The following is a 27,833-nucleotide window of genomic DNA, read 5'->3' on the forward strand; positions in this document are numbered from 1 at the left end:
TGCTGTACCTATATATTTTATGGTAAGTTCCATGTGAAGCGTTTAGTGTAGAAAAATAGACATTGTCCCTTTTTGTTTCATAGTGTTATGCAAATACTTACATAGGTATGTTCTAATGCAATAACTAAATATAATCAAAATAATTAATAAGAGATTGTAAATAATACAGAATAACAAACAATCAGACCATGTTAATAACTAGAGCTCGGAGTTTTTGTCGGCTAGTCATATGCGTGCTCGTCGTAAACAAATGAATAAAGAGGTATAAAAAAATTAATAAATTTGCGTATTTTATCAGCGAAAGGTCGTTTTTACCCCTTGGCGCGTTTGACGTTATTAGAATATTAAAACACGTATACACGAAGCAAACGCGAAGCCGATAAATACTGTTATTACCGGTTTCATACGGTGAGCTGTCGCGAACGGCCGACGCGACAGCTATAATCATCCGACCTAGTCCCGCGAGCTCTATTAATAACTATGTTTATTTGGGACACTTTTTTGTATTCCCGACATCGTCAGAGCTACGAAATAATCCGCCTCAAGTCTGTGTAGGTCCTTCAAAAACATACCCAAATTATATTTAATATATTTTAATGTAATCCAGGCTTTATTTCTTAGGGTATGGTTAACACGGTTGTGATTCAAAAACCAGGAGCACTAACACTGGTAAACAAGGCCATAAAATCAATTTACTCAAACCCTGCATCAATATTTCTAACAGCGAAAGCCAACGATATCCTTTTCGACGGAGTAATTATAAACTGCGATGTCAAAGATTTTGCTGGGAAGGCCATATGTTCGCAATTAAAAGAGGCACCTACCTTGAGACATGTCAGTGAAAACGAACTTGCTTTTGCTCTGTTAGCTCCTGTAAGTATTCAGTAATCGCCAACCACAAACTTGCAATAGTATTTTTTAGAAAAATGCTACGCCTGGCAAACGCATAAAGGCAGCCAGAGGCGTTAATAATTTTAAGGATGTAGGAAGGATTCTGGAATATGATGGAGTTGATAAAATAGATGTATGGCCAACTGATGAGTGCAATGCTATTAGGGGTACCGATGGCACTATTTTTCCACCCTTGCTGAGCGAGGAGGAAGGGCTTGTTTCATTCGCTCCAGATTTATGCAGGTAATGTTTATTTATAAATTTGTTTAGGGCGTCAAAAAGTTTTTTTATCTAGAGAAAAGGTGATTTTAAAATTGTTGGATATTTCGAAATATGTGTAAGTTATTTACTTCTTACCCAAAACTGTCAAGGGCCAATTGATTTCCATCATAGGTAGAGAAGAAGGTTCAAACGAGGGTCGTGTAGTTGTTAATATGGGCCACCCAATAAAATTTATGTTATCGATGGCATCAGCTATTGCCAATAGCTTTAAATATTTCCACTGACCGGTCAATGTGCATAAAAAACTCTTCTGACATGGAAAAAACAATGGAGATGAAAAATGGAAAAGTAATAGACTTAAGAAACGTTTGTAAACATTTCAAAGTTGTAAGGTTGACATTGCAAAGACAAAAAGAATACAATTTTGAGACTCAAGTAGTAGTTGACACTCAATTTGGGAGAAAAATAGTATTTGGAAAAGACCCAGAAGAACAACTTATACAATGTATTCTAAGGGCGAAATCTAGATACTGTGAATTAACACGAATATATATTTGCAGAATGGCGCATAGTTCAGATTTGACAAATAGGATAGTCCATCAATTTAAAAGTTGCATTGCAGGACTTTAGTTAGATACAATTTTACATTGTTATAAAATTGTGTTTTCAATTCAAAGGCTAACTGAGACCTTTTTCGTTCAAGCACTATAAAGCTTCTATAAAAAAATGTAGATGAGAGTAATGTTATACAAGTGAAAGGCAAAAAAGGAAAAACTATAACTGCAATCGAAAGTTATTCACTTTGACGTTTATTGCAGTAGTGATCGCTGACAGTCAGTTTGTTCCTCCAATCCTGATCTTCCCTAGAAAAAATCTTGTCGATCCATTAAAGTGTGTTGCAACACCTAGGATCAATTTATAATTTTCCTCCTAAAGGATGGATGCAACATAAGTTGTTCACGAACAGCACTGACTTGTTGCATATTGCATATTGTTGTTGCAATTGTATCAGATTCCAGGAGTAGATACCGGAACCTGATAAGAGCCTGCAAAAATTTGAAGCTGAAGTTACACTTACCGACCGGCATACCCAGGGGAACGGAAATATTCCTTTCTGGTTTGGACAGAACACAATTTACATTGAAGTTCCTGGGACAAGAAGGTCCATATTTTCCAAAAATAAAATTTCGTAGATACAGTTTTGGAAAATACTCTTCCTTTGATGATATATTTGGATTCTGTGGATTCGTAGAAGCCGAACTATAAGATAAAATCACTTATCCCCATCTATAATAAGCTAATGCAACAACTGGAAAACATGTTACATGTTGTTATCTTAAAACAAAGTTTTAATATTTTCATATAGTAGGTACTTGCACCTCAAATGATTTTTTCCCCTTCTGTCAGTTGTGATGATGTATGTATGTATGTATGTCGGAGGGGTGGTGGAATTGTCTTCCACCGCGGCACTTAGGCCTTATTAGGCCCCTTGTACACCCTCCTTCATTATTCGAGTACTTTTCTTCAAACCATCCTATTTTACTTCACGGATGGCTTGGTGGCAAAGTCTCGTACAGTTTATGTATGATAGCAGGGTCTTGAGTTACAGAGATTTCTTGCTCTGTTCTCATTACCATTTATCGGGGACCACACGCGTGCGGCGAAAGTTGGGCGACCCAGGTCTCTGGTAGGCTGCCACAGCCACGTCCCCGAGTCTGCCTTAGGTCACCCATCCAAATTCCAGCCCACGTCCGTGATGCTTGCCTCGGCAGATCGAAATCCGTCGGCCAAGACACTCGGCTAGGCGGTCCCCCAGTTGTGATGATATCCGCGTAATAAAACCCTGGGTTCGACAAGTAATATATTCAGTTTTTAAGTCGTGTCTCATTGCAGGTATCCTTAACCGTAAAATAGCACCTATATTGAATCTCTCTTAAACATAAAACTATAACTAAATACTCGTATGTTTCAGATCTCTTGTGGCCGAATATCAGCAAAAAACTAAATACGACGGAATTCCTGTTCGCAAATACTCGGCGACATTAGGCGACATGTCCAAAAATGAGGATGAAAAATGCTACTGTCCCACACCGGAAACGTGCTTGAAAAAAGGCATTATGGACCTTTACAAGTGCATAGGAGTTCCTATTTATGTATCTTTACCTCATTTCTATGAGACCCATGAAAGCTACTTGAAAGGTGTCAATGGTTTAAGACCGGACAAGAGCAAACATGAAATTATAATTTTGTTCGAAGGAGTAAGTAAATCTACACTCTTCGAAATAAATGATAAAGTCAACATTTATTTCTAATATTCTTGCTTGATATGAAAATTCTAAAGCGGTGTTTTCTTTTCAGATGACAGGTGGTCCAGTTTATGCAAAGAAACGTCTGCAGTTTAATATGCCTCTACAGGCAAATCCAAAAGTGGACATATTTAACAACTTTACTGAGACAGTTTTGCCAATATTTTGGGTAGAAGAGGTAAGAAAAGTAGTAATTCTATATTCTCTGAACTTATAGGTTAAAATGTCTATCTACCGACACGTTTTAAGTATGGAGGATGTCTAACCTTCAAAGTGTATGTTATATTTTAAATGTCATTACTACACAATGCTTTTTACTGACATAAAGCATTATTTACTACTACTTACTTACTGGTAAAGAACGGTAAAGAACTGGTAAAGAACGAAGTACTAATCTGTAGCTACTATGAAAGAAGGATTGAGTACCAATGGCATTCAAGATATGACATACTGTGTAAGTTAAATCTTACTCACCCTCAAAACGTGTCGATAGATCCAAATGGCAAAATCGTTTGTCATCTCACGTATGGCACACAGTCGAGAACTAATAAGTTCGAAACCAGTCTATGTTTGATGCAGTTAAATGATTTTAACTGTTTATTAGATACTGGGGTTGTAATTCAATGCTGCACATGGCATGTAGCTCCCATGTTTTCTTTAGTTGAGATTTTTCTGCTTGATTAAAACTGACAAGTCACTATTTATAACTATTTATAACGGATAAATAAAGTATATGATTTACTTGGCATAGATTTATCAAATAATAGTAAATTTCATAAAACAATATTTGCTATAAATGATTAATTTTAGTTTTCCTTAAGTTATTGCATGAAAATTTTCTTCTTCCAAATATTTTGTTTTTGAAGAAATGACGTTTCACAAGCAATTATAAGAATTAAATCCTCTAATGAGGTAGGTAATAGGGTTGTTCACTATAAAAACAAACCATATACAAGTTGTTGTTGAGTCAAACATTTTATATAAAAGAACCTGTCTGTATAGTCAAATTTTAAATATATGACAAATTAGTGGTAGAAATCATTTATGAATTGTTGCGTTACTTAAAAACTAGTCTGATGTCATAAGGGGCAATTGAACATGAAGCTCGTAGCGATCCTATTGCATAATTTTGATGAAGAAGAAAATATGTTAAAATTGTCCATCAAACCCTGCTACTCTGTTTCCTGTTTTTTTTTTAAACAAAAGTGACACTAGTGACAGCAGTCTATTAATTAAGAGTATTTGTGATAGTTATTATTACTTTCCTGATTATAATAGATTCAACAAAATTTAAGTGGTGTTTTGTTCCACAATCTACATTCCACATAGCCAATTGCATTATCTCCATAAGACTCCCGAACTGCACTATAAATTTCCGTAAATAAATAGGTATTTTATATAAATAAACACAATAAAATCATTCATTAAATAAGTTGATCCTTACCTGACTTCTTTTATACCTCTGATTTCGCCAATATTAAAACGCTCGTCTCTTTTTAAAAATTCAATTCATGATCATAAAAATATCAATTTTCGGTAAAATTTGCGAAGTAGTTTTCACAAATCCCGTTTCACACATTCTGCTTTAATTATAGGGAAGATATTAAATGATTAAGGAAAATAACTCATAGACTTGAAAATATTTTATACGACAGTGTCACTGACAGACTGACACTACTGACAGTGTCGACAGTGTCTTCTTCCAATTCTTTTCCTTTACCCAATCATTTACACATAATTTCACTACAAGGTGCCTCTTATGACGTCACAGCCGTTTTGAAATGTTATAAAAAAATCAGTTTTAAATAATTATTTTAAAACTGTTCTGACGCATTTCTCAATCTCTAATTGTGTATACACACTAGTTCGTACGTGTAGAATTATATTATCTACTTTTTGAAATTTGGTCAACAACCCTATTGTTTTAATTTTATTGGACTCCTGTGTGTCATGGAATATTATATTATACAGACTTACTAGTCCAATCAATCTGTGATGGCCTAATGTTAAATTTACAAAAAATACCACCTGGAAAAATATGATGATATAGGAAAAAAATTTCTAAGAGAGTAGTGTTTTTCCTGTGGCGCCTATACGGCGAAGTTAACCTAAAAAATTCATAAAGGTAAAAAAACCGTTTTTCGCTAATAAAAAAAATGAACTGCAATCGAAAAAAGTTAAAGAGAAAGTTGTAGTTTAGGGTGGGTCAAAAAAATCTACTATTTTTTTTACTGTATACTCTGAAAAATAGGTTGCTAGACACCTCTACAAAATTCTCTTCAAATATGAGCTCTTAATTTTAATAGGAAGGTCCTCCGCTTTAAAGTTTTCCATTTTTTCCTCAGTATTAGAAAAAAAAAATTCATATCTCTATCTACTGTTCGTTAAAAATATCTCTCCTCATATACTTGTAGGAAATAGAACGATCTACAAAAAAGGTCTCTTACAATTTTTTCGTAAACCGCACCGCTTAAAAGATATTAAAGGTTGAAGTTTGATTATTTTAAGACAAATTTCTGTTTTGCTTATGAATTTTATAACTCGTTAACAAAAAATCATTATGAAATGCGCAATTCATAGTTTTGTAGGAAATTAACTGCTCTACAAAAACGGTCTCTTATGATTAGTCGATTAAATAAAGCGTTTAAAATATATTCAGCGTCAAACTTCAATGCACGCCAATTTTAACAGTTTTAGATTAATAATTCAGAAAATTTCAATTTAGTTTATGAGTTTCAGGGAAATTTATACAATTTTTTTTCCTATATCACCATATTTTTTTCCAGGTGGTATTTTTTGTAAGCTCTTCTACCTATTGATTGGACTATAACATTAGATGAAAATGCCTCAGTATATAGAAATAAATTAATAACAGTCAAAGAAAATAAAATTATCTACAAAATGTGACACAAAAATAGGGTACTGCATTTCAAAAATTAGAGAGTATGTCGTTTGAAAAATATGAAGTGGTTTCTCTATAGAAATCATCTTTATAAAATAATTAATGTAGTAGATGGCTGACGTTCTAATTTTCATTCCCTCCAATACTTCTCTTTTGTTTTTTAATATTTAAAAATAATTAAAATGCTATATATTTCGCAGAAAAGTTTTTCTAAAGCCTCTGACCACCGTATTCTACTGAGTAAACCTAATTGATATGGTTTTTCTCCAATTATAGTTAATATTTTTAATTCATATCTTAACGATACGTGTTTGTGTGTAAAGTACCGTGGTTTCAAGTCTGTTAAATTTGATGCTACATTCGGTGTTCCTCAAGGTTTCGTCTTAGGTCCCTTGCTCTTTAATTTATTTATTAATGACGTTGTTGCTAATGTTAATGTGAACTGTCTACTTTATTCTCACGACATGAAACTGTTTTCTGTTGTGGATGATGGTAATCAATGACTTCTTAAGTTACAAAACTGTTTAGGTACTGTCAATGTCTAGGTCATGTGAATAAATTGCCGTTAAATATTTCTAAATATAGGAAAAAATAAATGATGTCACACTTTTTAGTTATAATTTGGAGAAGTCTTGCATAAAGTCAATAATGCTGTTGATTTTGGTGTAAAGTTTTGATGTTTTTTATAGATTTTGTTGTTATTTTGGATATATTGTGCACACATTTAATCTCAATATTTTAATATAATCAGAAGCTATTTAATTTTTTTTTTATCCTCAACTCCACTTCAGGAGCGAATATTTATGAATTAATATATTTTTAGATTTGTATGAGAAAAAACCTTCTTCATTTTTGTAATGTTGTACTGTATAATTACGCAGAAATCAACTAATAAGTTGATGGTTAAAGAATGAAATAAAGATATTGTGACCATATACTTTTGACAAATCATGGCAGAAATTATTGGTAACGGTTAGTGAAGAAAAACATATTATTAGTCTAAAATCATGTACTATTCTATGATTGACTTAACTAAATATTAGTACTTTGTCATTAATGTCGTACTATCAAGACAAATTATCCTTACAATTTTTATTTTTCCTTTTCCTTAATTACTGTTGAGTTAGAAATAACAGAACAATTTTTTTATTAACCTTTATGGGTTTGTCAAAAATTCGAACTAAACAATGTCAATCTATTAAATAATCTGCAATTTTTTAGGGAGTAGAACTTAACAATACATTCACGAAACCACTGAAGGACCTTTTCAAGATACAAAAGATAGTTAAAATCACAACATGGACCGTTCTTCTTGGCTCCCTTTTAGGTTTATCTGCAGCAGGATACCTATTCTTTAAAGAAAGTGGAACAGCGGATATCACTCCAGTTCACAAAGTCCACCCTTCGGATTCCCGGAAAACAATCTCAACTGTGAGCGGCAATAACCTGGAAGGAATTGATAATCATGCTATGACAAAGACTGATACCGATTAGTTTTGGTGACGAGACAAAGTCTGCGCTAAAGCAGATTAACGTACAAATATTCATTGTGCCTACTTTATAGTTATATTTCAGGAAATTTAAAATACAGAATACAAGAGACACTAATAAATCACAGTAGTTGCACCCCTTAGGTAAAAAAAGTCAACAATGTGGTGAATAAAAGGGCCACATTACAACTAATATAAATAGAATTATAAAATAGATAGAAGGAATTGTAGACTAAAAAGGCTTTTTTCGAGATTATATATAAATGTTGTAAGAGAAAAGTTGTGACAGACTTTTAAGGCTGATCCGTTCCAAACAAAAGAAACAAGAGTAATTATTTAAGAATCGTTAAAAATATAAGCTTCGAATTTCGTATAGTTTATCCATCTGCACAGAAAATTTGATCTAAAACTAACCAGTGGCGTATGAATTAAAAGAGGTGTGAAGGGTTTCAACCGTCAAAATAGTTATTTGAAAATGTAAAAAACAGGTTTTGTGCCTCTTTAGTTTTTACGGTTCAAACTCTAAAACCCATAACAAATATCCCATGGAAATTAGACGAAAAAAAAGGAGGAAACTTCGACAAAATTTCCTCCAAGCTGAATTGTTGAGGCTTCGCACACCCAAATCCGCAAAAATCAACAAATGCCTCGCGTTCTATGCGTTGGACATAAGGTCAATATAAAAGTTGTAATTTAATTATCTATAACATTGGTCTCTTGCATTTTTCCCGATTTTTTCCTTTTTTCTAGATATTCAATGACAAAGTTTCAAAAATAAGGTTTTTGCAAATACCTCGCACCCAAATGCATTAGACATCGATAAAGGTTATAGAGAATTTAATTATCTACAAAATTGGTAAAATTGGTATCTTCTACTTTTTTCCAAAACCTCGCTCTTTTCGAGATAATTAATGTCAAAGTTCCAAAGAAAATGGTTTCTCGTTTCCTATGCATCGGGCGTCCATGAAGTCTCTGTAAAAGTTGTAAAGAATTTAATTATCTGCAAGGGTGATAAATTTACAGTTTCTAAAAATTATTCTCCAATCTTATAGATAATTAAATTCTCTACAATCTACATTCTGTGTATAGTCCGATACAAAGAATGCGACATATTTGCAAAAAAATTTGACCTTCAATATTTTAGGTAGCCATGTTGTGATTTTTGCGGATTTGGCATTGATACCTCAAAGAATTTCTTTGCAAAAATTCAGCTTGGAGGGAATATTGTCGAAGTCAGTCAAATGTTAATTTTCCTAGGCTAAAAGTTAGATCCTTTTTTGCAGCCAATAATACTTTATGAAACCAAATAACATAATCTATGATTCACTGCGCGTAACGTTGTTATGGTCTTTGTACTTTTACTCATAGATCACGTATTTCACGAAAAATATACAGGAGATGCAGAAATTTAATTGGAAATGGTTTCTTCAAATCCTAAAATAACATTAAGCTTTAATTTAATCTTTTTTGATGATTGAACTTATCATTCTTTATATATTGTTTATTTGAATATACCTCACCTCAGGGGAGTTTACTTAATTTATTTGTAATTTTGTAGATTGTTTACCCTAATTAGAAATTTAATTTTATAACTGACACGAAATTCACGAAATTTGGTAGAAACCCAAATAAGCGGGTGTAGAATTCAGTGTCATAAGGCTAACCAATGTTTATCAAATTTAAGAAAGAAAAAAAAATGACATGTGGCCCTTGATAAGGAAAAGTCAATTCAAATGTCATGCGACGTAATATAATTTTATAAGCCTTATCTTTACAAAGAAACTCGAATTAAATCGAATAACAATTATTTCCATTGCGTGGGTCTTTCCATTTGAAATGGGTCACCCTGTAGATAGCTACTATAAAAGGTCTGTAAGGTGGCTTATTATTATTATTATTATTATTTTGTAGTAGTTCTTCTTTTAGCTAGAATTGATGAAGGAATGACATGATAATATGAATATGAATATGAATATAAAAATTCATATTCCACACTTGTGGAATATGAAACTCATATTCCACGGGTGTGTAATATGAGTTACATTATGTACTTACTATCACAATTATAATGCGTCTATTATTAAATAGTTGTAGATAAAATAAATATTTGTACACAGTTGTTAACTATTGAGTGTAAATAACTATTGAAAGAATATATTTATTTTTCTAATATTGGCAACTTTTAACACGTTTCAAAGCGACAAGTATGGTAATAGTATAATAGTAATAATCTTTAATAAATATCCATCTAAAATTATGGTATCAAATCACACTTTATTAACATCTCACAGATTAACTAAATATCAGAAACAAACAGATTTCTCACATGTGAAAAGTAAATAAAAAGATCAGAAAATACATGAACCTATATCCCACAAAAAAAAAATCGTGCACTATTACTACGGCACTTGGTTTTGTAGATACACTAAGATAAATTGTAAATATAAAAAATAATCAATGAAATCACACGATGTACTAAAGTTTAACAGGGGTATTCTAGATCAAACTTGACTACCCTGACTTCTTGAAATTATTGTATGTATGTAATAAATTATGTACCAAATTTTATCTGTGATTTGAAATAGAACAATAAACAATGAAATTAAAATTTTCGTTTTTATTAGTTGTTACCATAATAGTTATAAAATCATTAAGAATATGTCTGTGAAATTTTATTGTATTACTTTCTTTATACAATAAATAAATTCAATTTTCGAAAACTAAAACACCAACGTTTCTGGTTAGACAAAAATAAATTTATAAATTTTCTTTTATTATTCTTAAATACTTTTTTATGATCTAAAATATGCACGTAATTAAATATATAAGTTATCAAAATTAACGAAAAAAAAAGAGAGTACTTTTATACATATATTGTTTAAAAATTATATTATTAAACACGTTTTACTCAAATAACAATATCACGGAAACTAAATAAGATATCAACAATCCAAGAACATGTGGTTACAGGGGAGGTTATGCACAACGCAATGGTGCCAACTGCATATCACTAAATGTCTCTATTAGCGCGGAAAATGTGAAGATCTTGTTGGTCATGAGAAGAGATTACTAATTCTGGGAGTTTCTCAATGCACCGTGATGGGCTAGTGACGTTAGGACTGGTTTTTACTGTTGAGTGTTAAAATCTGATGGAATGGAAAACAGGAAGAGGAGTCAAATGGGTAGACTTTTAACATTGAGGTTATCATTTATCACCGCAACAAAATAAAGTGCATTATTTATATTCTCATATTTGTCTATGTAATATCATTTTCCAATATTCTTATTTCCTCTTTACTGAAAAATACTTGAAAATAAAATTATTGTGAATTATGGGATATACAACTTTCTCCACAATTGTAATCTTTTCGAAGTTTAAATTACAGCAGAATAGTTTAAAACAGTCTTAAAAAATTCAGTGGCATAAGTAATATATCAAATATCTGTCATAGAGACAGTGTCATTTTAGGCATCCTCCATCAATTTCTCAAAAAAATCAAACTAAAACATTGATGGACTCATGGCACAATTTGATACATTTATTTTGCAGTACGAATTTTTGAGCAAGTAATGAATTATTGAAATGGATTTTGCTAGAAAACGGCTCATGCTATTAAAATCTAACAAGAGTATCTTTTTTATGCAAAATATGATAAATTTTCACATTTTTGGTTCAGGAAGTAGAAAAAATTGCATTTTGATTTGTATTGAAATGAACACACTGTATTTCAAGACATTACACAGAGTAATGGTAGAGAGAAAAATTTAAAATGTATAACACAAATTCATAAAATTATAACGTAGACTATAGAGAAGACATAAATTACTTTTAAAGTAAAATAAAATCCCATTTCATAGTTATATCATATCAAAATTAAAATATTATCATTCAAAATTTAACTAATTTAATAGAGAAGCATGTCAAAAAGATAAAGTTTAGGATCGAAGTGGAAGCATGAAAGCACAAGAAAAATGCCACAAGAAAGGCCAATTTAACAATTTTACAATTAAATAAACGTTAAATAAATTAGTACAAAAGAAAATTCAAATATTATAGTATCAGAAAAACATAGGCTAGAAGTTTATTATAAGAATTGTCATTCAGAATTTTCTTGTAAACTAGTTTTAAGACGTAAAAAGTACTACGCAGTTACAAAATACAAATTACGCCGTAATTTATTAAAAATAAAATCACATCGCAATATGTTGGAGATAAAGTGCGCAGTAAGAAAACAATATCTCATGGATACAAGTGACCAATAAAAAAAGGACAAATCAGAAAATTTACCCTCTAACGGAAAACAACACAGCATCGTTTCGAAGTAAACAAGTTGGAAGAGAAACTAGTTGGTCCCAGATACAGGTTAGGGGTGCATGTTATCCTGTACCTCCCCAAATAACATCGTAGAAAACCAGGGCGCAACCAACTCACAAAAAAAACGATCCACAAGAGACGAGAACAGCTGTATCACCCACGACTAAAAAGCGAGGTTAGAGTGAATATTGGACATTCCAATGCCGAGAGAATGGAAAATGTAAGTCCAGTTGCCTAAGCATATTCTCCCAAAACATAAATTAGAGTGTTTACAAATTCGAATTAAAAACATTTTGCGAAATCAAAAACTTATTTCAAAACATAGACAATATTAGCGAATAGAAATTAAAATCATATTTTAGAAAATTTCATAGTAGTTAGATTAGTTAAGTTTATGTGTTCTTAATTTAAGTTAATTTGTTTCGTAATACATTTAAAACAATACTAATTGGTTAACCAAATATTTTCAAAATTAAATTAGGTAGAGCTAAAAAAATTATCAGTTATTTATTCATGTAAAAGTTAATGACATATCTAATTTCTGTGTTTTTTAAAAAAATATTGTTTGGACTTTAAAAATGAATAATTAATAAATGTCACATTGTTAAAATCGTTAAAAATTTTCCTTCATTCATTGCTTCCTACTCAAATCTATAGTGATAGTAAATTTGAATAATATTGAACCGCTTCTCTGAGACCAGAACTCATGCTAGTATTCATAATAAGTGTTTTTGAGGGACAGTGTATCATTGATTACTAAACATTCCTATCTACACTGTAATAAAGTGTACACTGTAAATATTATTTATGCAAGATAAAGCTGCCGGAGGGGAGATAAGCAAAACCAAGGTAAGAAAAGTATAATTCGATGAAATTTGTCATTGTTATTGCTTAACTTTATACTGAGAACCTGCATCCAATAAAGATTAATCTCAACACACACAAATTACATTCTACACAACAAAAGGCGCCCAAACAAATACTGAATCATTAAACATTACAAAAATTATATATTATACTACATAACAAAAACAAATACACTAACAAAAACATAATACGACACTGCCAGAAGCAAGTACTAATAGTGAGACACTTATTTCTTCCACCATGATAAAATTTTGATACTGTGGCAGCTTTTGAAACAACATAGACGAAAATATCACCCTTAATTTCATATGATTATTTTGAAGAATCATCAAATATATTTTTAGGAAAAATGCAGTTTATTTTTAATTACTTAACTGATTTAATTTGTTTTTAATAATGCAGTTATAACTAATTTCATAATTTATCCTTTATAAAACCTTCGTCATTGCCATTGCCGCCTAATGACCATATTTATTATTAATGATAATTTGGTCATTATGCTTCAGCTATATTAGATATTTGTTTTTACTCCCCACCAAACTTTAATTCCAGTTACTTGAGCGATTCGATAATGCGATTTTTATCATTTTTGTCATTCCGTAAAACATTTTGATGGTAAAAGTGAATATTTATTTAAAATAAAAATATTTGGTGATTAATGTAGTCACTTTGAAATTTATTTTACCATAAAATGATATTATTACATAAGCTTTCGATGGCTGGTGGGTCCCTCATAGTGTTTTCTGTGGTGTTTGGATTTCTTGCTTTTGAACAAATTTTAAAATTCGGCATAAGAGATGTAAGTAGAAATGATTTAAGTAATGTGTATTATTGAATCTCTTCTTTCAATTTTTAAAGTAAATACAGAGTGATTTCTGTAGTTCTGAAATTACAGTGATGAATTCCTACAATTATTCTACAAACATTTATGTCAGGAGTTTAAATTTTTGCGATACAAGACATGAACGTTTGAAAAAGTGATATGAAATATGAATATGAATGATTATGAATATTTATTTGGTATTTATTTGGATTGCATGTATCAAATACCTTTCTATTTACAAAATATAAATCACTGTTGTTTCCTATAAATAAAAAATTTAGGTGATGCTATTCAAAATATAGCAAAAACGCATTTTTCCTCATCACCTTATTTTTTTGGTAAGATGTATTGCTTACGAGCTATTTTGTTTTTTATTCTACTGAATTATCTCATATTAAAACATTAAATATATTTTACTGCTAATTTTCGATGTGAAGCTTTTCATTAAGAAACTGAAAAGGCTATTGGAGAACACAAAACAATAGTGTTTTATTTTTCTAATAGAAAAAATAGTCAATTTAATAGCCAGTAGTAAATTTTCTTATGTTTTTGCCTCAATTCATTTCGAGTTCATTCTGATACCATAAATTTTGGGCTCTTCAGAGAAAATAATTCAATGGGTTAAAGTTTAATCGACCTATACGGAGATTCTCTTATTGGTTAAAACCTACCGGTCCAATACTGTCCATAATTTATTCCAACCACCAATGAATTTGTCGACCAAAATCTCAATTTCCACAAAACAAAATGAATGCTCATCTAAATTTATTATTAATATTTTTTACTACTTTTACATGCACCTCGGTTGCATGCCACTGACAAGTGATGCAACTACTTTATCAATTAAAAAATCTCTTCATTTCTAAAATTTACCAATTTTTTTTTTAATTTATTTATATATTTCGGAGATGCAACAAACGATTTAGAACTTGAATATTCTAAGTCTCGAAGAACTTGACAAAAGTTTATAGAGCAGAGTAAGAACACTTATTTGTCACTATGGAATACATTCCCATGATTTCAGAATTTAAAGTGAAATTACCATGGATAAACGATTTTTTAAAGTTTTACATTTAAAAATGAGAAAACGAAATTATACACTGAAAGAAATCATCCAAGTGGGTTGTTTTGATAGGATATATTAGCTACTATTAGTAAATTATTTGCGAGGATAGCAAAAGAATCATGTTGCCATAAGTAAATGTGTTTGCCACCACAACAAAAAAATGTTTTGTCGCTATTTAATAGCCCACTAGAATTTTATTCAATTGTCGATCTGCCTCAAGTGAATTGCTCTGCTCGGGTAAGTAAATGTGTCGTGAGTTATAATTTGTAGGAAATTAGAACTCACTTAGAGTAACCGAGTCCTTATTTAATAATTTCTGGATGAAATCGAAATTTATCTCAGTTCACGTGTGTATATGTCGACCCAATTTCCTGCAGCTAAAACCAATATTCTGCCCTAAGGTCCTAGTTTTGTCTCAGTCGACACATAGAAAGGTTTTAGTGCACATGTTTTTTTTGGTGTTGCAACTAATTTTCTGTTTCTAATTCCCATATCTTGGTCAACACAGAATTGAAGCTGCAGAATCCCCGGCGTCTTGAATATTTCAGTCAGTATCAGCAGTATTCATTATGGAACTTCGTGCTACAGTCCAGCAACCGACGCACCATAAATAAATTTGAGACTGTATGCAGTAAGCACCTTCTTTCTTATTTTTCATACTTTTAACGGTTATCTTCGTTTCACGATAGGAATCTGGCCAGGAAGCTAGCCGCCCCATGAGAGAAACCATTTCAGCTCATTTTCTTTTCATAATGTTGTTATACATACTTCTTTAATTTGTGTGAGAGTTCTTTTTACCAAAGTATATTTCGTTGTGGTAAGAAAGCAACTCATTTGGCGCCTATTTAGTGCAGATATTTTGATACGATTAGTGCATTTTTACTAATAGTAGCAAAAAATTTCTCTTGTTGTAGGTATATAATTTGTTTATGAATATTTGTATTCAAAAGACTCTCCAAACTGACATTTAGATATATATTGTATTATCTGAAAGTAATTAATCTTTATTTGTAAGACGAAGGTTTACTTATCTATCTACTGAACTGTAAAAAGTGAATTTGTTCCTGCAGCAAACTGCTCTCAGAAAAAGAAATGCAATCAGAAGTTTATACTTGAAATTACCATTTCCATTAGACTTCCACGTATATTTTTTTAATGTATCAAATCCTATGGAGGTACAAACTGGTTCCATTCCCATCTTGGAAGAAATTGGTCCATACTGCTATGAGTAAGTATTTTCGTAAGTATTCAGATAATCATAGAATACAATATGAAGTTGTCTTCGGTTCTAAAAGTAACTGAAGGAATAAAAGATATAGGGTGTAACAGCAATATCGCAAATTTTTGAGCTGAATTTTCTCGTAAAAACAAACAAGAAAGGAAAACGAAATAAGGATAGGAATTTTGTCTAACGCGATTCTTTAGAGCTCTCTGACCCTTCTAAAACTTCAGTTACTCAAGAACGTAACCAGCTGCGTCTGAATTAGAGAGAATTTCAGATTTTTATGAATCATTTTCAAACAAAACGTTTATACATGCTTCACAAGTAAAAGTCCAAAAAGCATGACAATATTATGATCGTCGATGGCAGATCATATACAAAAATCAAATATTTTACTCTAATTTATAAACCCAAAGGAACATTGTTATGGAAATACTAAATTTATTTATTTTATTCCAATAAATAAGTTATTATTATTTTGACCTGCTATTATCCCATGCTAACAATGCACCCAACTGTGTAACGTGTTGGATTTTAAATATTAATAGTACATTACATGGAAAAAAATTAAGAGACATAAAAGTTTTGATTGAAAATATTCCATCCAAATATGTGATGAAGATTATCTTCATCTACATGTATTTACTACTAACAACATTTTTTAGACTATTAGAACCCCACAGACCCCTCTTAATTTCAATGCCATTATTTAGATTTTGTTCAATTTTTGCCTGAAGGAATTGTACTGTTTAATTTGATGTGTTCTTTAGCTACTGATCCAATTCACTGTCAATCTTTGAAGGATCATAGAGCCCTTAGAAATCATTTTAAGAACAAGTGTCCTTATTTTTTAATGTATTTTGGCGAGAATGTACTGATTAACTAAGCTGGTGATAATAGACTCACTTCAGTTTCCGAGAAAATCTAAAAGTCAATATATCAAACCAGCAAATAACAAGTACATACTTATTCTATTTTAAAAATTCATTTGAATATTGTGGGAAAATCTATGGAACTAGAAAAATATACAGGATGTTTTGAAAGTCCGTCAAGAAACTCCGGGAGGTGATTCTACGGATTAAAATAATAGCAGTATGTAATAAACATTTTTTTCGAATCGTCAAGTTATAGCTTGTCAAAGTTAAATTTTTTCTTCCCGGAATTTGCTGACTGATTTTCAGAACGTCCTGTATAAAGATGTTGGAATAGAGAGATTATAATGACTAGGACTCCAGTAATCTATAAAACACATTATTATCTATAATATATTACTTTCAAATATCAGGTTTATTGATATTTATATTACGACTAACTCAAATAACGATTTTAATATTAAGCTTATTCAAATAATATACAGGGTGTCCGGTAAGTACCTCCTAATCTCGGGAGTGTATAGGGGAGGTCAAAATAAAACTAGTCCTTCCTATAATTTTTTTTCCTAATGTGCCCCCTAACGGAGTTATGGGGGGTCAAAGGGGTACCTAGAAATTAACGTTTAGGGTTATAACTTTGAAACCACCCTGTATATTTTAATAAAATTTTCGTACGTTGTATTACACATGGAGCTCTACGATTTGATGCTAAAATCAACTTTTTGCTATTATCAGGTGTCCAGAAACGGACTGGCCCTATCACAATTTTTCTCAAAATTTTGACAGAAGTAATTTTATCAAACTGAAAATATTATTATTAGATACTCTGAAGGTTTTTCTTTAAAAATGGTACTCTTTATTTATTTCGAAAAAATGAACGGTTTGCGAGATAAATCGGTTTTGAAAAAAATTGGTAACAAATACAACAACAATTAAAATTTATTTTTTTACAATAAAATCATTCCCGCTAGTGCCAGCCTACAGATTCACCATAAACATTTACTGGTGGTGAATTAAGGGAATGAATAATGCCGTTTCTTGTAAAATCAACATCTATGACCAAAATACATCTACAAATTATTATTGCTCTTGTCTCCATGGAGTTCTTTTCTATTGTTTTCGTTGTTAGACCCTGTTGATTTTAAAGTACTTGTCAAAGGCGCGTGACAGAATAAAAATTCAATTTTATTGTGGTATTCGTTTTAAGCCGTTAGAAATAACATTTAAAAATGGAAGAATATTCCTGTGCAGAATATGCTGATATGCACCTAATTTATGGGGAAGCATTATGCAACTCCGTGGAGGCAAGAAGACTTTATGAGGAAAGGTTTCCGGGTCGACATTTGCCGAGTCCAAAAACTTTTGAAAGAGTTGATCGTAGTTTAAGAGAAACAGGTAAAAAAAAATAGTGAAAAACGTTAGTGAAACTAATTTCTTCCGAATCCTTTATTTAGGAAGCTTTTTGCCACGCCGTGGTGGAGCAGGAGCCCCGAGGAGAGTACGAGACCCTCATGTAGAGGAACAAATATTGGAAGACGTTGCTAATAATCCTTCAAATAGCATAAGGAAGCTTGCGGCGCAAAACAATGTTACAAAATGGGCTGTACATGAAACTCTGAAAGAACAATTGCTTTACCCGTACCACATCCAAAAAGTACATGCTATGTCTCCAGATGATTATCCAAAAAGACTTCAATACGCCAATTGGTTTTTACAGCATCATATTCGGAATCATAATTTTGGTACATCTATTTTGTTCACCGATGAAGCAGGTTTTACAAGAGACGGCATAATTAATTCGCATAATCTACATGTCTGGGATGAAGAAAACCCTCACGCTTTAGTTCAAACTCGCTACCAACAAAGGTTTATGGTGAATGTGTGGGCTGGCATTATCGGGAATCATTTGATTGGTCCATTTATTCTGGAGCAAAGACTTAATGGTGCTCTTTATTTGCAATTTTTAGAGGAAAATCTAAATATTTTGTTAGAAGAAGTGCCCCTTCAAATAAGAACTGAAATGTGGTACATGCATGACGGTGCACCACCCCACTTTGATCGTTTAGTACGTCAACATCTGACGAATGTTTTTGGTGATCGATGGATAGGTCGAGGCGGACCTGTATTATGGCCACCTAGGTCGCCCGACCTAAACCCATTAGACTTTTTTCTGTGGGGTCATTTAAAAAATAACGTTTATTCAACACCCGTAAATAGTAGAGAGGAACTTCTGCTGAGGCTAACACAGAACTGTGACCATCTCCGCAATAATCACGGAATATTATTTCAAGTGCACCGGGAAAACATTCGTAGGATTAGAAAGTGCATTGAAGTACGGGGTGCTCATTTTGAACATCTACCGAAGTAACATTTAGGTACCTTTGTTCATTGTTGAATGTTCTTTGTTGCATGTCTTGTAAGTAAGTTATTTTTCAAATGTTATTTTTAATTGGTCACTACTTGCTCATAAAGTATAGCCAACCCGTTCAAAGATTTCTGGACTTGATAAAGTTAAAGAAATTAAATGCATGAAATAATATGTAAAAAAAATAAATTTTAATTGTTGTTTTTGTTACCAATTTTTTTCAAAACCGATTTATCTCGCAAACCGTTCATTTTTTCGAAATAAATAAAGAGTACCATTTTTAAAGAAAAACCTTCAGAGTATCTAATAATAATATTTTCAGTTTGATAAAATTACTTCTGTCAAAATTTTGAGAAAAATTGTGATAGGGCCAGTCCGTTTCTGGACACCTGATAATAGCAAAAAGTTGATTTTAGCATCAAATCGTAGAGCTCCATGTGTAATACAACGTACGAAAATTTTATTAAAATATACAGGGTGGTTTCAAAGTTATAACCCTAAACGTTAATTTCTAGGTACCCCTTTGACCCCCCATAACTCCGTTAGGGGGCACATTAGGAAAAAAAATTATAGGAAGAACTAGTTTTATTTTGACCTCCCCTATATACTCCCGAGAGATTAGGAGGTACTTACCGGACACCCTGTATAATTCTTCGTTAGCAATAAGAAATGAACTTGGTCAACAAAATATGTAAATTATTTTATATTATTTAATAAATTCTAGATGTGAGAACAAAAGGTGAACGTGTTAGCGGCCCAAAGTGCATGGATATCAATGTAATTTCAAACACCATATAATGACACATTATTGGAAATTGAATTAGATCTCATTAGATTCTCACCTAAGACTACGTATTGTAACCAAATAAATGAAGAAAATAAATAAACTGCTAAATAATTGCAGAGAAGAAAAATACATTAAAAAATGTTTATGCTTATCGCTTTTCTGTTGCAATTTTTCCTCGTTCTTTTTTTTACTGAAAATAGTCAGGTGTTACAACTAAAGCGCATATTTTTAATACAATTTCACATTATTATGGGTGCCACGCAGGAGACAACATCCATGAGATTTCAATTGAAAACACTTTGCGTCTTCATATTGATATGTTATACTTTCCATATAGTCCTTTACCTTTCGTGCGCATGTTTATCGGGCAGCCTGTATGTTAGTACCTACCTTTCGAATCGGCTGATCGTTACTACACTTTCGAATTTACAAAATAGATTCGCGACGACGGCGACGGCGAAAAACGCTTTCCACCAAAGCTTACCCAAGAAGTCTCAAAGTCGTAGTGAAAGAACCAAATAAAGTTTCCTATACTCGAATTTTCAAGTCTGCCATTGGGCGTTTCCATGCCGCCTGAGACAAAATTGAACTCGAATTCCACCAAGCAGCGAAACCAATTACAGAGAGCTTACATGTAGAACATTGACTCAGGAAAATAATAAACATTAATAATTAAACTCATTTGTTTCTATAGAAAACATGAAACAAGTAATACAGTTGAAAAATGTTGACGTTCTCTCAGTAAACCAATACGATTCATATTTTTCAGACATCCTTGTCGAATATACCATGCGATGACAATACCATCAATACTTTGACCAACAGGAAATTAAATTTTTAGTCATCCAACTTTAAGCCTGTCAAAAGATTGACTGAATTAGGTTTATTATTGCTGTTTCAGTGAATACGTGGAGAAAGTTGATGTTGTGGATAATGATGGAGATGATAGTTTAACCTACAGTCCTTATTCAGTGTATAAGTTTAATCAAGAAAAATCTGGTATACTAAGAGATGATGATTACGTCACTGTAATTCATCCTTTAATTATTGTAAGTATTAAAAGTTCAGTTAATGGTATAAGTAATGCGTTAACTTGCACTCATTTCCAGGGCATGGTTAACCTTGTCAATAGAGATATGCCAGCCTTGCTGCCCATCGTCAATAAAGCAATTGGTTTGATATTTCCCGATCTTGAGTCTATATATTTAACAGCAAAAGTAAAGGACATATTATTTGATGGAATGGCAATTAATTGTAAAGTAACGGAGTTTCCAGCTAAAGCTGTATGCACACAAATAAAATCGAAGATTCCTGGAATAAAGACAACTGGAAATGAGGTTTACTTATTTTCTCTTCTTGGACCTGTAAGTTTTTTTTGGAAAACATAAAAACTTGTTACAATCTGCCGTTCAGTCGTTTTATATGTGTTTATGTTTATTTCTTTCATTAATTTCAGAGAAATGCTACAAAGGGAAAGAGGGTAAAAGTATTAAGGGGGATTTCAAAATCTAAAGACTTAGGAAAAATTTTAGAAGTAGATGGCAAACGAGAAATACATTTATGGGGAACGCCAGAATGCAATACTTTGAGAGGGACGGATGGCTGGATTTTTCCACCTCTTCTAGAACCGGAAGAAGAGATATCAACTTATGTATCGGATATGTGCAGGTAAACTAACATATATCTTATCCTATTAAGTGCTTTAATATTATTTAAAATCCTTTTTAGGTTAATACGTATTCATAATTTTTAATAACTACAAGGTTTTGAAAATATACTCGTAATCACTACTAATAAAGCGCTATCTCAAATCGCTACACCTATGTCTTATTCCTTCTCCCTAACGCGCAGCTCTGCCTGGGTCAGAAACGCAAATTTATTTGTATTGGTCTGTACTTATTTTTCTGAAAAGGAAAAAATTTTAAAATTTTCCCGTCATTAACTAGTCAATCAATAATCAAATCACTTATAGAAGGCTTTGGTATTCATTCACCTTACACTTATCTACATTTTTAGGAGTGTGAGTGTTCCTCCAGCGGGAACCACAGTATTAAAAGGAATCAATGTACTCCACTACGACATGGACTTAGGAGACATGGACCATAATGAAGATGAAAAATGTTACTGCGATACCCCTAAAACTTGCCTGAAGAAAGGAGTATTCGACTTATCCAAATGTCTGGGAGTGCCGATTTACGTGACCCTTCCTCATTTCCTCAAAACAGATGAAATTTACTTTAAGCAAGTTAAAGGAATGCATCCTCTTCCTGATAAGCATAAACTAGAAGTATTTTTCGAACCTGTAAGATCACTATTCTTTATTACTCTGCTAGTAAGCGGTAACACACATTGAAGTAGCAGAAATATGCTAAATCTACAGTCACTCATGCTCAAAATACACAATGCTACTGTCTGTGACCTTGTGACCTCGGTAACATCCATCAATAAATAACAGCTATCTGAATAGCTGTCTGCTTCATAAAGCCGCGCGGGGTTGTTGGATCTGCCAAGTGAAGGAGTTATGTCCGCCTCATACTACTATAAACCCTCATTTGCTCAGTCTTTTCAGCTGCATTTGGTAGTCTTGCTGTATGTGTTTGTCACCAAATAACATTTCTAGGGTCATCATAATCCTCTTCCTTCTACTAGTGTAAAACTTCTAAGGCCTTACCTCTATGACACTATTAGGACTGTAGCTTTCTCACTGTTAGTCTAGTTATAAACTGGGGGTTGAAATTTAACCGAACTTTGGAGACTGTTTAATTTTGACAGTTTCTGTCATGGAATCACGCCTTGTTTTATTATTTCCAAATTATTTCTTCATATCTTCTACTTCTTTCCTTACAATGGTAATCTCTTCTTCTAGCGCTTTCTCTATGTTGTCGAATCTATGATCTTAATCCATCTTGTCCTGTTTCACACGAGACCTTAATGCAGTGCAATATGTTCACTCTTTTAGACAAGTTAAGCCTGATGGACTTAGACTGTGATTTGTGTTTATGCTTACATGAAATAAATTGAATTATGTTGAAATTAAGTACTACTGCAATAATTAGGATGAAGTTGCTTGTCAGATCATTTTACATAAAAGAAAAGAACGTTAAAAATGGATAAAAGTGCATCGCTAATATATTGTAGAGTAGATCAAATACTCTAACTAGGTAGTTGATAAAGACCCAATTAGAACCGTTTTTTAATTAACTTGGTCCTCAACTAAGAGGTACGGACAGTTTTTTTGCGAGTTTGTTCGTGAAACGATTAATTAATCCGCTACAATATATCTGGCCATTATTCGTCATATCTTTTTTCTTTCCATCGTGTGTGGCATTAAGAAACTTCTTCAAACATAAAGATTATAGACAACGGAATATAGATTGAACTTATAGACTTAGCTATATGTTTTTCTTTCTTAAAACTACTTTAAATTGAAACGACTCTTCAAAAATAGAAGAAGTTTAGGTATAATTGTACGATAATATTTATTTTTTTTTTTTTAGGGATTTAAGCCACTTATATTTTCTTACGCAAGTTGTTCTTTTGACAGCTATTGTTATGTTCAAATTTGTAGGCTTACCATTGGAATCCACTTTACAGAAGTGCTACAGTGTAATTCGAATTAACGCCCACAGTTTAGATCGATCAATGCGTCACTCTATTGTAGAATATAATTTTGCCTGACATTATCATCTCAATGGTAAAGTTGTATTAACCTAAAATTAGATTATTATAGATGATAGGTCGACTTAGCAGATAGATTATTCAAATAATACTCTACCATAGATTACACAGGTACACAAAAAAAGGCTAAACCCAAGAGACCCACAAATCATTTCAAAAGGAATACGATCCTGTAGTCAAAATTCATATCTTCATGACAAATTTTGGAGAAAAGTGAACTTTTTGGGTGAAAAATTTTGTCCAAATATATCAATTCCGTAGTATTTTGAGGCACTGAATACAATGCCATTAATAACATTTAACCGTGACCTCGATATTTCTCAGAAAAACCACTACTTGGCTGAAAACTAGCCTAAATATGGGTGAAAATAGATTTTTTCCGAAATTTTGTCCAAATATACCATTTTTGTCGTATTTTGAGGCGCTAAATACGATGCTATTAGTGAGATTTACCTCTGACCTCCATATTTCTCAGAAAATCCAAAATTAGTGCTTTTTTTACGTACCTGAAAATTAAAAAAGTAATTACTAATGTACGTCATAAAAAAGATAAGGACTTACCACTTTTACGTGCAACATCAAAATTAAAAATTCCAAAATTATTGACTACTGCTTTAGGATTAAAAGTTGAAAAAATTTATGGAATTTTAAAATTTAAGCTAAGTTGTTGGTTGAAAATATATATTGACTTATATACAGTGTAGAAAATTAAGCAAAAATTTTTATAAACATGAATAATGCCGATTCTGGAAAAACCATGGAAAATATTAGAAAACATAAAGACGTAAAGTTAGTCGCTAGAAGCTCAGGTAGATATTATGCACACTATTATATTTCAAAGTCAAATTTTCAGTTACACAATTTTTGATAAAGATATGGTTACAACTGAAATAAAACAATTAAACGATTACATTTAGTATATTAGGTATTTTGAAAATAATGCATGACTTTTATTACAACTACTTTAAAAACAAATTTAATGATAAAGCAAAATTATTGTAGACACTGATTAAGGTAAATTTCACTAGTGGTATCGTATTCAGCGTCTCAAAACACTACGAAAATGATATATTTGGATAAAACTAATGAAAAAATCAGTTTTGACCCATATTTGGACCAGTTTTCACTTTTCTCTAAAATTTGTCGTGAAGTCATGAATTCTGACTACAGGATCGTGTTCAGTGCATCGAATTCCTTCCGAAATGATATGTGGGACTCTTGGATTTGGACTTTTTTTTGTTCGCTTGTGTTATTAATACACTACAGTCAAGAATTTTCAATATATAAAACTGAAATAAAATCTGAAATTATACAATTGCTTCATTGCAAAAAAGTTGAACATAAGAACTAACTTGAATTAATACATATATAGTGAGTGACTCAGGGAAATTATTAACAGTATATCGGTATATAGAAGAACAGATTCAATACTTATCCTTCTTCAAATACTTACGTTTCATTCAATAATAAAATAACACTACACATTAATCACTCTTGAGAAAAACTATTCTCTTATAATTGGTTACGTATTTTAACACCAAGAGATTATACTAGGAAACACTATAACTTACCATAAAATTATAGTATTTAATAACGATATTTAATTTTAATGTCATGGTACTGCTTCTTCCATTTGCTGCACTAAACACACAATTATCTGCTTAATTATGCACGAAACTAAATCTTCACTCGGTTCATCATCATCATCAACATTATCATTTTTACTATTAACTGTATCAAGTTAATGATATAAATATTAGTAAATTTCATAGACAATCGTATTTTAATCAAAAACTCGTTTTCATATTAAATTTATATCTACCGTTGCTTGCATGATAAGGATATAAATCAATTATTGTTAGTAGGTATTAGTTTAAATAAATGACGGTGGAAATTCAACAGTTTTCTTCGTACACTTAATTCTGTGAACTAAACAACCTAAGTGGTTGGTCGATCTTTATTCGTTCCAAAGTTACAAGTTGTTAAATTCCTAAACCAATTAACAATATCTTATTTCATAAATGTTTAATTAATGATATATTCAGAGCGTCCTAATTCCGAGTACAAGCTTGAACTGTAATGACAATTCTATTTTATTTCATCTCATAAATAAAAACCTAGAGAATTGTGGTCGGATGATGTAAGTGACCATCATGGCTATTCTCATATAAGCTTTTCGACTAAGATAAGTTTTTATTTCAGAAAATAACCGAATTTTATTTTTTAAACTAATCGTCTAATTCAGAATTAAAAATGATTTTAGATTTAGTCATAAAAATAGCAGCGACGTATTTAAAAAAATTAACCTAATGATGGCTCCTCGAAGACGAAACGTCGGATTGTAAAAATGTTGATGCCATTGGACAGAGCGAAAAACGTGTCAATGTAAATATGCAATTTATTTTAAAATTCGTTTTCAAATAAGCCAGAATAAAATAAAACAATTTTGCAAAATTTCGAGTTTATCCGGATATCTTCGAAATTACCCGGAATTTTAAAACTTTCTAAACTGCATATTGTTAGGTATAAAAAATACAACTTTTTTCTAATTTGAACCACTCCGTATCTCTTACCGTTTTCTAGATCCTAATGCTATCCGATCCTTATCTTGGACACACTGTATACATTTCATAATTCCATATAAGGCCCGTAACAGAACAAAATAAATATTAATGTACTACTTTTGCGTCTTTTAGAATTAAGTTTACCTTTGCTGCCTAAATTTGAACACAACTCTATGGAGTACCTTATACATAATATATAATAATATTATACCTTTAGCCCCGGTACTTTGAGTCTCGGTTAAGGTTTGATTATCAGGCGAATAGACTGTGACTATAATTTATAAAATAAATCTGTATATGTACAGTCTAATCGCCTGATCAGTTAATCAACCTTTAACCGAGATTCAAAGTACCGGGCCTTAATATAACAAAGAACTATGAATATAATACTTTAAACATTAGTCTAAAATAAATTATTTATTTTTAAGATGACTGCAGCTCCTATTGCAGCATATAAACGTATACAGTTCAATTTACCAATAGCGCCCAACAACAAAATAACATTAATGAAAAATCTACCGGTAGCTCTTCATCCATTACTTTGGGTACAGGAGGTGAGTGATATTTTTTAAATTAAGTTATAGTTAGGACGTCAATGAATAAAGAAAAATAAAGAAATTTGATACACACATGTTATGAACAAAAAATTTACTATACTTACTTGAAATGATACAATTTTGAAAATATTGTCAGATAACATTTTTATACAGCAGAATGTAGAAATGATATGTTTGGTATGTACTACAACATCAAATACTTATGTTATGATTTTTGTAGAGTGTAGATCTCGAAGGACCCCTTTTAAAGAAAGTGAAAAGTATATTCGTAGTAGTAAAAGCAGTTAAGGTAGCTAGATGGTTTGGAATAGCTGTGGGAATTGCAATAATCGGTTATGCAAACTTCCACTATTTTAACAACAAGAAAGAAGTCAAAATAACACCAGTGCATCATCCTCAAACCGTTTCTAATAGCCTTACTGAAAGTAACTCAAATAGAGCAAGTATTAAGGAAAGTAATGTCGATAAGAGAAAAGTTAGATCAATTCTAAACGGACATGAATTTGACAGATATTAATTTGAAAATATTTGAAATCAGTATCTTTTAATATCATGGATCAAAACTGTGATGAATTTTATTAATTAACTTGAATTTTTACTCATTTGAATTTACAGGTGTCTTACAAATTGTCAACTACCTATTTTTTAATGTTCGCTTATATTTACATTTACCTATATGTATGTTTATAATAAATGTGTAATTTCTTTGAATAAAATAACACACATTATACAAGGTACACGTATAAATAAATAAGGATTCCCTGACACATTTTGAGAAAAAAGTGTGATATATTGTTATGTATTTTTTTATATTGGTGTATGTGTTTGATTTGTATTGTTGTATATTGTATGTAACCCTCGGATAGCTCAGAATAATCAAACAGAGACAATCACTTTCGTCACAAT

General features: G+C 31.5%; 1 protein-coding gene across 1 annotated transcript in view; it reads left to right on the plus strand.

The window, feature by feature from the left end:
* The window catches only part of LOC108903641, a 43,309-nt gene extending 15,742 nt beyond the window's left edge, over nucleotides 1–27,567 (plus strand). The window contains exons 4-16 of the mRNA XM_018705882.2: nucleotides 622–873; nucleotides 923–1,134; nucleotides 3,086–3,371; nucleotides 3,472–3,597; nucleotides 7,543–7,814; nucleotides 13,669–13,792; nucleotides 15,953–16,110; nucleotides 21,030–21,177; nucleotides 21,238–21,492; nucleotides 21,585–21,796; nucleotides 22,145–22,430; nucleotides 26,799–26,924; nucleotides 27,148–27,567. Coding sequence (XP_018561398.1) covers nucleotides 622–873; nucleotides 923–1,134; nucleotides 3,086–3,371; nucleotides 3,472–3,597; nucleotides 7,543–7,814; nucleotides 13,669–13,792; nucleotides 15,953–16,110; nucleotides 21,030–21,177; nucleotides 21,238–21,492; nucleotides 21,585–21,796; nucleotides 22,145–22,430; nucleotides 26,799–26,924; nucleotides 27,148–27,444 — 2,754 coding nt within the window. The 3' untranslated portion in view covers nucleotides 27,445–27,567. The remainder of the gene's footprint in view (nucleotides 1–621; nucleotides 874–922; nucleotides 1,135–3,085; nucleotides 3,372–3,471; nucleotides 3,598–7,542; nucleotides 7,815–13,668; nucleotides 13,793–15,952; nucleotides 16,111–21,029; nucleotides 21,178–21,237; nucleotides 21,493–21,584; nucleotides 21,797–22,144; nucleotides 22,431–26,798; nucleotides 26,925–27,147) is intronic.
* Nucleotides 27,568–27,833: the final 266 nt, after the last annotated feature.

This window comes from Anoplophora glabripennis, unplaced genomic scaffold (assembly GCF_000390285.2).
Source record: "Anoplophora glabripennis isolate ALB-LARVAE unplaced genomic scaffold, Agla_2.0 scaffold56, whole genome shotgun sequence".
Lineage (NCBI taxonomy): Eukaryota > Metazoa > Arthropoda > Insecta > Coleoptera > Cerambycidae > Anoplophora > Anoplophora glabripennis.